General features: G+C 49.3%; 2 protein-coding genes across 4 annotated transcripts in view; one reads left to right on the top strand and one right to left on the bottom strand.

Annotated features, from left to right (window-relative positions):
- Nucleotides 1-15,403, bottom strand: part of GRXCR2 (glutaredoxin and cysteine rich domain containing 2) — a 166,839-nt gene that overhangs the window by 123,625 nt on the left and 27,811 nt on the right. The gene's annotated exons all lie outside the window — the stretch shown is intronic.
- Nucleotides 1-15,403, top strand: part of SH3RF2 (SH3 domain containing ring finger 2) — a 104,583-nt gene that overhangs the window by 73,942 nt on the left and 15,238 nt on the right. For all 3 annotated transcript variants that reach the window (XR_014794970.1, XR_014794971.1, XM_084883165.1), the window contains exons 7-9: nucleotides 6,160-6,392; nucleotides 10,499-10,857; nucleotides 13,184-13,480. Coding sequence is in view for 1 of the 3 variants with exons in the window: in XM_084883165.1 (XP_084739291.1) it covers nucleotides 6,160-6,392; nucleotides 10,499-10,857; nucleotides 13,184-13,447 (856 nt within the window). In the remaining 2 variants the exon portion in view is untranslated. The remainder of the gene's footprint in view (nucleotides 1-6,159; nucleotides 6,393-10,498; nucleotides 10,858-13,183; nucleotides 13,481-15,403) is intronic.

The raw sequence follows: 15,403 nt of genomic DNA, 5'->3' as shown, positions 1-15,403 counted from the left end.
TGATTGGATTCTGGCTATTCCCCAGATTTTCTGACAGATCCAATATCGGGTGTGAAAGAATAGAGGATTTGAGGTGAGTCCAAGTCCTGTGCCTTGAGTCACTGTAGGATGGAATTGCCTTTTATTGCTGTGGAGGTGAAAACCAAAACAGGAACAGGTTTTGGGGGACGGAAGGGAAGCGAATGCTTTGTTTGCAGCAGATTAAGTCTCAATGTCTGTTAGTAATCCTCATAAAGATGTGGTTACGTATGCAAGTCTAGCATTTAAGGAAGAAGTCCAGGCTTGAGGTGGCATTGAAAGCCCTAACTCTAGATGAAATCACCCTGGTAAAATCAGGTATAGTGGAGAGAAGGGCAGTGAGCCTGGAGCTGAAATCTTCCAGGAATGAGAGGAGAGACCTGAGGAGTAATGACGACTGCAACAAGATGGGAGGGTCTGATAATATGTCAGAGCTTGGAGATACAGAGGAGGGTGGGGAAACTGTCTAGAAGTGATACTCAGGAGCTAGGAGGACACCTACCCTAACTCGTGAACAGTTTCTTCCGTGGGCTCTAACATGAATTCTCTAGGACTGTGGTCCGCAAACTGCCGCTTGCGAGCCACATGCGGCTCTTTGGCCCTTGAGTGTGGCTCTTCCACAAAATTCCACAGCCTGGGAGAGTCTATTTTAAAGAAGTGGCATTAAAAAAAAGTTTAAATTTAGCCGAAACCGGTTTGGATGAGTGGATAGAGCGTCGTCTGCAGACTGAAAGGTCCCAGGTTCGATTCTGGTCAAGGGCATGTACATTGGTTGAGGGCACATCCCCAGTGGGGGGTGTGCAGGAGGCAGCTGGTCGGTGTTTCTCTCTCATCAATGTTTCTGGCTCTCTATCTCCCTCCCTTCCTCTCTGTAAAAAATCAATAAAAAAATTTTTTTTTTTTAAAAGAAGTTTAAGTTTAAAAATTTTGGCTCTCAAAAGAAATTTCAATCGTTGTACTGTTGATATTGGGCTCTGTTGACTAATGAGTTTGCCAATCACTGCTCTAGGGCCATGTGTGTACTACCAGGGCATTTGCTTAGGCACTAGGCCTTAGCATAGTCTTGGTTATGCCATGGAAGAACTGATAGAATAAGAGTGACCATGCCCGGTCAGTATGGCTCAGTGGTTGAGCTTTGACCCATGAACCAGGAGGTCATGCCCGGTCAGTGTGGCTCAGTGGTTGAGCTTTGACCCATGAACCAGGAGGTCATAGTTTGATTCCCCGTCAGGGCACATGCCTGGGTTTCATACTCGATCCCCAGTAGGGGCTGTGCAATAGGCAGCTGATCAATGATTTTTCTTTCATCATTAATGTTTCTCCCTCTCTCTCCTTCTCCCTTCATCTCTGAAATCAATTTTTTTTTTAAAAAAAAAAAGAGTAACCATATAATTTGTCATCCAAAATAGGACACTTTTAAGAGAAGAGAGGGACACTCTTTTTTTTTTTTATCTTTATCATTTAGAGTAGGGGTGTCGAACTCAATCAGAGAAGGGGCCAAAATCTAAAATCCAGCCTAAATCGCAGGCCGAATGGTTTACTGAACAGTCATAAACTGACAATGTCATAAACTGACAGCGGAGTGCAGTGATGACAGTGCGGTGTGGGCCACATTGCAAGGCCTGGCCGGCCGGATTTGGCCCGCGGGCCTTGTGTTTGACACATGTGATTTAGAGTATAACAGATATTCCTCTTTTTTCCCTCCCATTAATCCCCTTCACCTGGTCCCCGCCACTCCCCAGGTCTTCACCACTCTATGGTCTGTGTCCATAGAAAATGCTTACATGCATATAAGATCTTTGTTTAATCTCTTCCTGGCCACCCACCCTCTTTCCCTCTGAGAATCATCAGCCTATTCCATTTCCATGCCTCTGGTTCTATTTTATTCACTAGTTTATTCTGTTCATTAGATTTCTTATTCATTTATTTTTAGATTCATTTGTTGATAGATATGGACTTACTGCTATTTTATGGTTCATATTTTTTATCTTTTCCTTCTTCTTCTGAGAGACACTCTTAATACAGCAGGTGTAAAGAGACTGTCCTGGAAAAATTGGTCGCCCTAACTCGAATACACATAGAATTCCATTCCAGTGTGTTTCAGAGCTTCAGCTACCCTTTCTCTCTTCCCTGGCTGTTCTCCTGTGTGGCCTTGGGCACATCAAGAGCATTTAGACTCATGCCCTTCAATGTGGCTCCATGACAGTCATGGATAGAGTCTCAACACTAGACTGCCACCCAGTCCATCTCCCCACTCCAGCTCACAGTCATCTGATCATTCTCCTGTACTGAGGTGCTACCTATGTTGACGGGTGGTTTTGCTTCTAGGGAACCGGCATTTCCGAGAAAAGTCCCTGCCACAGTACATCCTCCTGAGGCAACAGAGGGTCAGTGCTCTCTGTGTGGACATGTTTTCCTATAGCCCCCCTGACACAGGAAATTCCCGTCCCCACTCATCTTGGACGTGGATGACCTTTGTGCATTTGTCCGTCTGGGGGCAGCTCACCCTTATTCTTATCCACCCTTTCCACTGTGAGAAGTTTAGTCCCTCCCCCTCCTTAGGGCTGAATGATGCTGTCCTTTGTCAGCTGGGTTTCTGCTACTTTAAACAGGTTGTGTTGGAACTGAGTGGGTTGGACACTTGTGTTCCTGCTCTTTGGTTCTGTGTGTGTGTGAAGTTCCCTCACCCCCACTGTTTTCTGTTTGCAGTGGTGGCTCTGCACAGGCACCAGCCCCCCTTGCTGGGTGGTGCCCCCTTTGCCCCCTTTTACCAACAGGCAGGGCTCAAAGGTGTGAGGTGCGCCCTGACCATTTGAACCATGGCTCTCATTAGCACCATCCCCTTATGGACTGAGCCAGCCAGTTTGGGGACCAACTATGCATAGACCAGAGATGACCAAAATGCCAGGGTTTGGGTTAAAGATTCACCAAGTGAGCCTTCATCACCAAGAGAGGGAAAGGCTGCTGTGCCACACAGAGCTCCAGCCCTCTGTGCGAGGAGGTGTGCACAGTGTAGTGTGGGTTCTTCCTTGTGGGCAGCCCACTCCCCTGCACTGATCACGTCACCAGGGACCAGAGGCAGGTTGATGGCTATGGACAAAGTTCAGCTAGTCTGTCCTGTGTTGGGCACAACTAAAGCTCTGCCACCATGAGGTGCTTCCCAGTTCCTAGAGGCAGCCTTGGCTCAGGTGGTTCAGAGCATCTGTCTCATTTTCACACAAACCACTTCTCAATAGCACCAACACCCCTTTGAGTTTCCTCCTTCCTGCACAGTCTTGATGGGAGGCAGAAGTTTCCTCTCTTTTCAGAGTCTGAAGCAATTAACAACTCCCTCCTCCTCCCCTTCCTCAACCCATCACCACAGCAAAAGGACAGGCTCAGCCAACCTGATACTTTCTCTTGGGACTTGGAAACCTGGACAACGGAGGAAATAATGTGGGCAAAGCTGAAGGCCACTCATGGCGAAAACATAAACAGTAGCATCTGATCAGACACTTCCCACCTCAGATTCCTCACCAACCTCCCTTAGACCTGATTCCAAGCCTTTTCCACACCCTCCCGGCCTCCCATAAATTCCCTTCTGTCCAGTTAGCCAGGATATTTCTTTTTCCTGCAAACTTCGCCCAGTACATGTGCCCTCCCAGTGACTCGTGGGCCAGCATTCATTTCCCTTTAACTTTCTACATAGAACTACATAAAAATTGTCAAGGTCCGTGCCCCTTTCAAATATTCGGCAAGTTCTTAAGAGCTCATGTCATGGATAGAAGAGAGGACACAGGACCTGCACATTCAAAGCAGCACATTAGAACAAACCAAGCAACACGTGTTCCTTGCACTAACACCCCAATGTCCCTCAGTCTCTCCAGCTAGAACACGAGCATCATGATGTCTGCAGGCCTGGGGTGTCATGGGGATTGATTAATATGTGTGTGCAAAGAGCTCTGATGTCAGAAGAAAGTGCTAGGGAGGTACTGAGCTAAGACACAGAGGGGCCCCATTTTAAATGAAGGACTTGGGACTTAGGAGTTTCTGGATTCAGCCTAGTGCTGGGCTAGAAAAAGGAGGTAGAATGTCAGTCTGTTTAAAGACAGGACTGGTGGAAGAAAGCTGGCTGGGGCCTAATTCCTTGCTGCTGCTGAAAACAGCTCTGGAAGCATTCTCTCCTGTTTTCAATCCATTTTGCAGCATCTAGCACCTTAAAGCTTTGATTCAAAAGACAGGCAGATGCATGCCCTGGCCAGTGTGGCTCAGTTGGTTGGCGCTGTCTCATGCACCAAGGGACTGCTGATTCCTAGTCAGGGCACGTGCCCAGGTTGTGGGCTCAATCTCTATTGGGGGGTGGGGTGGGGGGCGGGGTGTGCAGAAGGCAGTTGATCGATGTTACACTCTCACATCAATGTTTCACTCTTATCCCTTCCTCTCTCTCTCTCTCTCTCTCTCTCTCTCTCTCTCTCTCTCTCTCTCTCTCAAAATAGCCTGTTGACTATTTTTTTTTAAAAAAAAAAAAAAAAAAAAAAAAAAAAGACAGGCAGATGCAGACTATGCCATGGAAGCTAGTGCTGGTGGTCTCTCTCCTCCAGCAGCCATCACCTCCAATGTAGTGTGGGCTCTTCCTGGTGGGCAGCCCACTCCCCACATCACCAGGGACCAGAGGCAGGTTGATGGCTTTGGACGAAGTCTCCTGGCTGCAGGCATCAGCTCATTGGGCTGCATATGTTGTCTAGGAAAGGGTTGGCTACATTAAAGGATGCCTTATTCATCTCTGTACATTATTAGTGATAAACCACATATCACTTTTAAGCAAAGGGAGAGAAAGGAGGAAATTACCCAAAGAGAAACCTGGAAGCACTGACAGGCAGAAAACTAGGAGGGAGGAGGGCATCTCTGTGCCGGGGGCCATAGTCAGGCTGGCTATTCCCAGGTAATTAGCCGAGGTTATTTCATCAGCAGAGTGACAAGGTGATGGATGGGCTGCTTACGCGAGGCTGTGCTGCTGGGGGAGGATTGGCACAAGGGCAAGAAGGGCATGTAGATTGACAGCCATTCCCCACGGGGTTCGGGGACCTGCGGGCTGGGAACAACGGAGGAGGAGTTGCTTGCTGTTTTACAAAATGTGAATACTAGCATTAAAAACCAGACCCCGAGGCTGAAGAATTAGTGTCTCACGGTGGCACGTATAGGGCCACCACTGCTTTACTTAGTCTCTCTCAAGCAGGTTGCAGGCTTTCCTTGCTACCAAATGATGAATGCTCTAACTAGCCCCAAGGTAGCCTATGCAGTGGTGAGAGCACAGATGATGTCCCTCGGTGGTAGAGTAGTAGTTGCTGGGGCAAGTACCTCTAAATCTCTTTTTTTTTTTTCACCTATAAAATAGCAGCACTCACAATAACCTGCCTCAAAGGGCTCTTGTGAAGAATCCATGAGATCATGTGGGCAAAGCCCTTGGCTATTGCCTGGCATACAGTAAGAGCTCAATGTGTATCAGTCAGAATGACTGGCATCAGGGCTAAAAGCATCATGGCAGCCATTCAGCAAACATCCTATATAATAAAGATATAATATGCAAATGTTCGTCACACCATGAAGCATAAGGACAGACCAGAAAACGACTGAATCAAAGATCAACAGGAGGGTGGGGCAGAGAGCTACAAGTGGGAGACAGAGAGCTATAGGAGGGGGCAGAGCAGCAAGCTATTGGGAAGAGGGTGCAGAGGGTGATGGGAGCTACAGGAGGGCAGGGCAGTGGGCAGAGAGCTATTGTAGAGTGGCAGAGAGCTACTGGTGCATGGATTCATGTGCAAGGCTACTAGTTATTCATAATTTAGGCTGCAGGACACGTAAATCAGATAAAATCTCTGCCTTCAGAGAGTTTAGAATCAAATGGAAAAGTCCCTGAATGGACAAAGCTAGGTGAACACGTAAAGGACCCTTATGAGAGCCTCTGTCTCCCTCAGCTCCCACAATCAGCAAGTGTAGGATGAGGCTATGTCATTAAGCCCACGTCACTGACAAAAAGCATATTTATGGGTAGAAAGAGGGCGAGGCAGAGCCATATCAGGGGAGCTGGTAGGTTTTTAAAACAGGACTCTTGATTGACCATTTGCTTTCTCTGTTTCTTTTGAAAACCATTTCCACATCCAGAAAGACATCTAGTTTTCCAGACTCCCGGAGCCCTGGTCTCTACGCCACATGGACATTGTCGACCTCCTCTGTGTCCTCCCAAGGCAGCATTTCAGAAGGTGATCCCCGACAAAGCCGCCCCTTCAAGTCCGTCTTTGTGCCCACGGCCATAGTCAATCCCGTGCGGAGCACAGCCAGCCTGGGCACTTCGGGACAGAGCACTCTCCGGAAAGGACGGAGCAGTATGAGAAAGAGTAAGTGGTGGCAGAGAGGTAGGTGCCTAGAGCTAAGTGGCTGGTGGGGTGGAGTATTAACCAAGGTGGACAGAGCGCTTCCTGAAAACAAAACAAAACAAAAAACAAAAAAACAAGGATCTTGGCTTTAAAACAAGTCTCTGTGGAGGGTTTTTTGTTTTGTTTTGTTCTGTTTTGTTTTGTTGTGGGTTTTTTGTGTGTGTGTGATTTCCAAATACTGAGCTCTTCTATTGGATGAAGACTGATCAACTCAAGGTCATTGCCCTCCTGTCACTTCATACATGCATGTTGACTGACTGGGATGATGGCAGCCCTGAGTGCCAACCTGTAATTAGAACACAGCCAAGGTGGATGCTGGCATTCATTAAGAGGGAACAGCCAGCCCTAACTGGTTTGGCTCAGTAGATAGAGCGTCGGCCTGTGGACTGAAAGGTCCCAGGTTCAATTCCAGTCAAGGGCATGTGTCTTGGTTGCAGGCACATCCCCAGTAGGGGGTGCGCAGGAGGCAGCTGATTGATGTTTCTCTCCCATCGATGTTTCTAACTCTCTATCCTTCTCCCTTCCTCTCTGTAAAAAATCAATAAAATATATATTTAAAAAAAAAAAAAAAAAAAAAAAGAGGGAACAACCAAAGCACTTGCTGGAGCAGTGCTTCTCAAATTATGTTCCAGGGAACCCCTCAGGGGTGTCAGAAGGAAAAGAAAGTTAAGAAGGCAAGGCTAAGAGCCCCTGAATTCCATTTTGTTATTTAATCCATACACGAGGTTAAAGGGAAAAAAAGAATTATATTGTACAAAATTAAGTCTCCTTCATATCCTTAACCTCCAGTCTCAAGTTCTCTTCCATGTACTTCTGTACCTTGTCATCATGCTCACTGCACTGTCCTGCACCTTGCTTTTATTTTCACCCATATAACAGCCACCTGCACACATGGCAGTGATATAGAGCTTTCCTCTTAAAAGCCATGTTTTTATCTCCTAACACACTGACCTTCTACACAAGGCCTCCTTTTCAGGGGTTTTATAAAATATTTGAAGCCCATTGTCCTACAAAACAGCAAGATTCTGTTATTTATTTATACACCTTCCTAGAAGGAGACAATGAGCCAAGCAAAGTAAACTAGATTCATTCTGTGCCCTCTGATTTGAGCTGGACTCTGCATCTTTAAAAAAAAAAAAAAAATGATTCAGTGTGAAGACGCAATAAGACTGAATAGTCAGAGCAAAACAGTGTGACAATATGCCACTCAGGAAAATGTCCCAGAAACTTCATATCTTAGCTCCCCCACTCCCAGTGCTTTCTTCTGGTCACCTGTTAGACCTCAATGCCACCACCGCACCTGCCTCTCAGTTCCACTGACTGCCTCCCTGGTTCTCCCTCCAGTACCTCCACCTTATCCCCACCCTTACACACACATACACACACACACATACACACACACACACACACTAATTAATCCCACCATAACAGCCTTGGGCCAGTTACTGACTTCTTCAGTCTTCAGTTCTCATTTGTAAAATGGAAATAAAAACAGTACCAACCTCGTCAGTGTTATTGTATGGATTTAATAAAATAATCCACATAAGATGGATGGCACAGCGCCTGGCCTGTGATAAGCTCTCGAGAAATTCTATTTTATAGTATTACTAGAGGCCTGATGCACAAAATTCACACATGGGTAGAGTCCATAGGCCTGGCCAGCCATCAGGGCCAATCTGTGGCACAACCAGCAGGGCAATCAGGGGGCCCCCACTGGCACCCACCTTGGCTGGCCTGGGGTCTGCAAGCTGGGGGCAGCTCCTGCATTGAGTGTCTGCCCCCTATTGGTTAGTGCACATCATAGCAACTGGCCATTCTGCTGGCCATTCCGCCATCCAGTCGATTTGCATATTAGGCTTTTATTATATAGGATTATTTTATCTGTCTCATCACTGCTACTGCCACTAAGCAGAGCCTCTCTGCTCCATCCGGAGCCTGCGCTCATGGAGTCTCAGCCTGGATCACTTACAGAAGCAGGCAGTGCATCCCACCAGCTCTCCCTCCGTTCAGGGGCTCGCTCCCTGCCTTTGCCCACATCTTGGTTAACTCAGAGTTCCGACTGTTTGCATTGTACTCACATGCAATGAGAAAGCATTAGCTCTCTTGGAAGTTAGGAACCAACAAAATAAATAGGTAAAGCACAAAACCAATTTTTCACACGTTTCCTGGAGCCCGAGGCCACGTCTGCCCGAGGCCACGTCTGCTCTGACTTTGCCAGATCCAGGAGGCTCTCTCTCTCTCTCCCCCTTCTGGAGGTGAAGCTGGTCAAGCTCTCAGTCTCCCCGAAGCGAAGAGAAATGACAGCAGAAATGACCTCACAGGGCTGGCCGTGGCAAAATAAATGTCGCTTTGGAAAGGTCAGACTTGTAAATAGTGACTGGATTGCTCGCAGCGGCTGAGAAGGCCAAAAGTGAGTGGCAAGCATTCTGCTTTTCATGTTCACGTCTGGCTTGACAGAGTCACAGCGCAGAACAAGGCCTCAGCGCGGCCCCCTTTGCTGGACACAAATGACCCACCCACGCCACCTGTGCCTCTCAGTGCTGGAGACCCTTATGGAGAAATGGCCACAATGCTTCTCAGGGGGGTCTCTCCCACCTGCCCCCCGAGTCCCATGAGCTCCTGATTATTCCCCAGTAACGTACAGGACATATTCCCAAGGGGTGAGGATCTCCTGTCTCCAGGGCATGTGAGCGGAATAGCTTTTTAATGAGAGGGAATCACCTCTGTTAACGAAGAGAACAAGAGCTTAGGGAAGGGGCAAAACCAAACTCCTGGACCTTGCTTTTTTTTTATTTTATTTTTTTATTTTTATTAGCTTCTGAGAGGAAGGGAGAAAGACAGAGCCATCAATGATGAGAGAGACTCATTGATTGGTGGCCTCCTGCTTGCCCCACACTTGGGAATCAGCCAGCAACCTGGGCATGTGCCCTGACCAGGAATCGAACTGAAACCTCCTGCTTCATAGGTCAACACTCAAACACTAAGTCACACCAGCTGGGAGGACCTCGCTATCCTTTGCCCACAAATGATGTCTAACAATCATGGGCCATTTATTAGGTCCCAGGCACGGCCCTAACACTTTGAACACATCATAAAACGCAATTCTCTCTCCAGCCCTATGGGGTGCTGGTATTAGTTCTGGTTTACAAAAAAGGGGGCTGAGGGGATGGAGCTGTCCCAGGCTCCCTGGGAGATCTGATTCCAGTGTCAGGGGCTCTGCCAGGCTCAGCCACACACACCTCCCTCTGGAGTCACCTTTCCAGATTTGCTTCCATCTGGTGCCACATCCGCCTGCACACCCTCTCACTCAGTATCCCCCCACCCACCCTGAAGCCCAGCTAAAAGCAATCCCACCACCAGGGAGCTAAAGCTTTTGTTAGCATGTTCTGCAAGTAGCTGGAACGGAATCCCCTCCCCTCCTATCCTCCCCCTCTTCCTCCCTCTCGGTTGACGCTTGTGTTTCTCAGTTTCTCTTCTCGTTTTCTCTCGTTCTCTGGCTTTTGTTTCCTCTTTGGTCTGCACACCTCTGTTAAAACTGTCTCTAGGTCTACCTTCTTCACTTTCCATCTTAAAGGTCTGGAGGGAGAGAGTAGGAGTGAGAATGTGCGTGTGTGTGTGTGTGTGTGTGTGTGTGTGTGTGTGTGTGAGAGAGAGAGAGAGAGAGAGAGAGAGAGAGAGAGAGAGAGACAAAGAGACAGAGAGAAAGAGACAGAGAGAGACAGAGAAATATGAAGAAAGAGAGAGAGAGAGAGAGAGAGAGAGAGAGAGAGAGAGAGAGAGAGAGAGAGAGAGGAGTAACATACCTTCAGACACCGCCCCCAACATTCAGCTAGCCGGTTATTTGCTGCCAGCATCAGCAAACAGCACTAAAAAAAGAACAAGGTCACCTTGGAAAGACCCTGAGAGAATGTGCGTGCGGTCAGATTGAGAAAGCACTTAACTATTCTGGGATATCAGGACACACTGCTCAACCAGCCCCAACCCAGCCTGCTGCCCCACCCCCGACCCCGTCCCTCCTCCCCCCACCCCCACCCCGTTGCTGATATCTCTGTCATGTGACTCCCCAGATGGATCCCTGCAGAGACCCATCCCGTCAGGGATCCCCACCCTTGTGGTGGGCTCCCTCAGACGCAGCCCCACCATGGTCGTCCGGCCTCAGCAGTTCCAGTTCCACCAGCCACAGGCGGTCTCCTCCTCACCCTTGATGGTGGTGGCGGAGATGGGACCCAAGCCGGCTCCCCCGGGGGAGCCTGCCCTCACATGCATCAGCAGAGGCAGTGAGACCAGGATCCACTCGACCGCCAGCTCCATCATCATGGAAGGCAAGGAAATCCCCATCAAGAGCGAGCCTCCCCTCAAACCGCCTGCGTCTGCCCCGCCATCCATCCTGGTGAAGCCAGAGAACTCCAGAAACAGCAGCGAAAAGGTAGGTGTGAGCCGACCTTGGGGGGCATGGCTCTTCAGACCCCCAGCATGGCTCAGGGTCCCAGCTCCTGAGATTTTAGTCTTAGTGGACGAGAAGTCAAAATGACTGCCTCTGAAGAGCCCTTCCACGCAGCCTCCTCTGCATCCTCACATCTCCTCTGAATATTTCAAACACTTCTTTCAAGGCACAAGGTGGCTTGGAGGAAAACATGGCTTAGGCATCAGAGAAATCTGGATTTGAATTCCAGCTCTGCTGCTACTTACTAGCTGGTGACTTTGGCCCAAACACTTCCCCTTTCTGAGACTTTTTTTTTTTTTTAATCTGTAGAATGGTGGCAGTAAGCATACTAGTAACAGCCTCATAGGGTTGGGGTGGAGATTAAGTGAGTAAAGATGTGTATAGCACTTACAGAGGGCTTGACACAGAATTGTTCATGTCATACTCAATTATGACAACTGTCATGGCGACCTCTGTGGCAGAGATCAAACCTGTTCCTTTCTCCTTCAGGGCTTGTCCCACTAGCAGACGGAAGAGATTTTGTTACTGTCCTTGAGGCAGGAGGGATGGAGGGAGGAGGATGCGGACATGAAGAAGTTAGGCAATGCTTATTAGTTTTTAGTTTCTTGACTATCACAGCATCGCCGCCACCGTCCATTCCCCCGGAACTAGAAAGGTGGTGTGGCTCCTTCTCGTCACACACTTACTGCTGCTAATGGCCTGGCAGGGACCGTGCTAATTGATTCACGTGTCCTATCTCATTGCATCCTGACAACAGCCCTCTGAAGAAGCAGTGTTATCACTGTCATCCTCGTTTTAACATGAGGACGTGGAGGTTTAAGGAGTTAGGGTACATTACCCAAAGGCACACGGCAGATGCACAAGTGTCTGCAGAGGAATCCGGACCTAATACAGAAACTCATGCTCCTGACGCTGAGCTTGTAGGGAACAGAGTTTGGGAAAAGTTGGTACTGACCGATGGAAATGTCAGGAAGTGGGGTTTTTTCCTGAATCTAGTTTTCAAGTAAGTCAGAATCTTCCAGGCCCCAACTGCCCATCTCCCCCGCCCCCCTCCACCACCACCACCACCCCCCACCCCCCCAAGCTGTTAGATACAGCCTTCAGACTGCAAGTGTCCAGCAAGTACCCAGACCTCTGCTAGATATGGTCCCGGTCTAGTGCCACGGTTGGCAAACTGCAGCTCGCAAGCCACATGAGGCCCCTTGACTGTGGCTCTTCCACAAAATACCACTACCTGAGTGAGTCTATTTGAAGAAGTGGTGTTAGAAGAAGTTTAAGTTTAAAAAACGTGGCTCTCAAAAGAAATTTCAATCGTTATACTGTTGATATTTGTCTCTGTTAACTAATGAGTTTGCCAACCACTGGTAGTGTAAAGAAACGTGGATTCTTGGTGGGGGACACCAGGATCAAATTTCCTGGACAAAAAGAAATCATTCCCGAGCAGTAGGCAGAACACACTATTCAGCCCCAAGAGAGGGACCGACCGAAGCTAATCCTGTGGGCACCAGGCAGGTGGGTAACAGGCCAGGAGAGATGGAAGGAGGGAGAGGCAAGGCTGTGCAAACAGGAGACACGCCTCCCTATGGAGAGGGACTGCTAATCAGTTGTTGCCAAAATGGGGCTCAGGCCCAGCTGCCGGGTCTCTGATTTTTAAAGAGACGTACGAAAGACTGATTTCGATATGCGATCTCCCAACTTCCTACAGCTCTCAAACATTCTGCAGGCTAAACTCAGCCCACAGGTGTCCAGTGTGCAAACGGCTCTGAGGACTTCTCAGCCTGGGGGCTCTCTAGCTGGAATCAGCAGGGCGGCCTCAGGAAGGGGGCACCTTGAGTTAGACCTCCATGGTAGGTGGAGAGGAGAGAGGGAAGGGGAACTGACACTTCCTAGAATAGACCAGCCCCTCTGGCCTCGGGCCCTTGCTCAGGCAGGCCCACCAGATTTCTTCTAGATAATTCCTAATGGATCTTCAGTTCTCAACTGAACCAGCTCTGCCTCTAGGAAACCTCCCCTGAATACCTGTCTTTTTGCTTAGTTTCATACTCGTCTGCATTGAGCATCTATACATCCCCCATCCTGGCACTTGTGGTTATAATTGTCTTTTTGTCAAGGACAACTGTGTTCACTCTTGGGTTCGCAGCTCCTCGCAGAGTACCCAGTGCATAGTAGATGCACGCCGTTCCTGAATGAACACGTAAATGAGGCTGTGAGGCAGGCCCCGTGTGGAGAATCAGCATAGACCCGGTCCCAGGGATAATACCATGCCTCCCACCTCACCTTCGTCCCTTTGATCTTCTTCCTCTCACAGCAAGTCAAGACCGTGAGATTTCAGAATTATAGCCCTCCTCCCACCAAACACAGCACCTCCGGGAAGCCTGAACATCCCGCCACCCCCAAGGGGTCCCAGCCCGAAGCCGTCCCCTCGGGCCCCGAGATGACCATCCTATTCGCCCACCGCAGCGGCTGCCATTCCGGGCAGCAGACCGACCCCCGGAGGAAGTCGGCTTTCAGCAAGACCGTGCCCCCGGTGTCCACCGCCTCCGCCACACAGACCACGTTTCCTAGCAAATGAATCTACGGGTGGCTTTTCCTAGGCCCCAAAGAGGTGAATTGCATTTAAATACAGTCTGCCTCCACTGAGGGTGTCCTGCCATTCTTTGGGTGCTCGAGCCTGGGTCCTTGGTCTGCCCATGTTATCTCTGGGAAAGGAGCGGTGGGGGCGGGGACTCCTGTCCTGGGTGGGAGGGGAGATTGGGCCTTCCCAAAGAATGACCCTACACAGCAAGGCCCACTGCTCAGACCAAAGAGTGGGAGACCATCCCGCCCGCCCCGCCCCCAGCCTGGTGTGTGTGTGTGTGCTCTTGCCTGTATTCTGTGTGGAATCGGTGTGGTGTCCGGAAAGGCGCTTCGCTCAGGGGTGCGCCGTGGTGGTGGGAGTGTTGGCGTTGCTTCTTTGACCTAGTATCAAATGCTTATCCCGCTGCAAGGTTTTCCATCCATTTCCCACGTGCCATCTTACACAAGAGAGCAGCAGGGAGCAGGCAGCTGTGGATGTGGTGCCGTGTGGTGCTATGGACAAGCCATCCAGCCATAGGCTGACCTTCCCAGGAAGGCACAGCGAGCTTCCAAATCGCTTGTAGGCAGAGGGCTTTGGGTTTAGGCAGGTACCCTGTTTGCGTTGCAATGTTCTTTAGCTTCTCTAACTCCTTCTCCTCCGGGGAAGACGAGCTGTCTCCCCAGTTAAAGGATAAGGCATCTGTATTGGTGGGAAGATGCCAGCCCATGGCTCGGGTGGGGGCACATCGTAGAGGAAAGCCGCTATCAAAGGGACTACGCCAAGGGTGGGGAACATCTGGCCCGAGGGCGGTTTAAGGCCCGAGAAATCATTTGGTCTGGCCCTGCCGAGGCATTAGGGGTGAGTTAATTAAATGTTTGACCAAATATAGCAGGCTGAATTTTAAGTTGATCATTTTGTATAGCCTGAGAATGATGTCATAAATATCCAAATGGCCCTTGGCAGAAAAAAAAAAAAAAAAAGGTCTCCTACCCCTGAACTAGACAAAGGATGTTGGAGAGGAAAAGGAGAAGGAAGGGGAGGAAAATCCTGGAGAGAGAGACAGCAGGGAGATGATGAGAGAGAAAGAGAGGACTGGGGGAAAGCATCAGGAAAGAATTTCAACGAGGAGAGATTGGCCTTGACATCCCTTACGGGGAAAGAAGGACGAGTCTGCACAACTAGGCGACCCCACTAGGAAAGGGCTGATGTGAGCGGGACACCCAGGCAGCCTTGTCAACGGCAGGAGGGCGTCCCAGAGGCTAAGGCAGCGCTGTCAGACCCTGCCTGTTCTCAGGAAACGTCACATTCACTGCATTCCCATCAATGCGGGCACTTTAATGCACCAATGCCATTCGCTGCTAATGCGGGGTGCCCTTAACGAAAGGCAGGTCTGCTTACAACATCCCCCTGCTTGAAGAATCCCCACTTCTTCAAGGTCTGGGTATAAAAACACATACTTTACACACCCACCCACACACTTGACAAAATGAATCGTCCACAGACTTTTCCAGCTCCTAATAAGACAAAAACAAAACCATAATCCCATCGAGGGATCATGCACATGTGTCAGACCTGGATCAGACCCATGTCTACCCCACAGAACCAGCATCCCAATTCCACGCCTCACTGAATGACCCATGTGAAAAATGGGAGAAACACACAAGGACAGGGAGACATGGGATGATAGGAGTTCCTACACCTCATCTTTATCCAAAAAAAAAATCCCCCAGATAAGTTTAGCAATCTAGTCTACACCCAGAGTGGCAGGTATAGGGCATGACCAGCCAACTCAGTAGCAATGGATCCAGTTCATTTTTAACCGTTGGGGCTGACAAGCAGGTTGTTTGGACGTAACAGATGCAATTCATGCTTCCCAAGTGAAACCGTATTCTCCCCATTGTCCTCTCGCTCTCTAGGGCTACCTCTCTGAAAACTAAACAACTCCAAAGGCTGGCCATCCCCACTCCACCC

The sequence above is a fragment of the Pipistrellus hanaki genome (genome assembly GCF_964339955.1).
Source record: "Pipistrellus hanaki genome assembly, chromosome: 5".
Lineage (NCBI taxonomy): Eukaryota > Metazoa > Chordata > Mammalia > Chiroptera > Vespertilionidae > Pipistrellus > Pipistrellus hanaki.
This window is presented reverse-complemented; position numbering and strand designations above follow the sequence as displayed.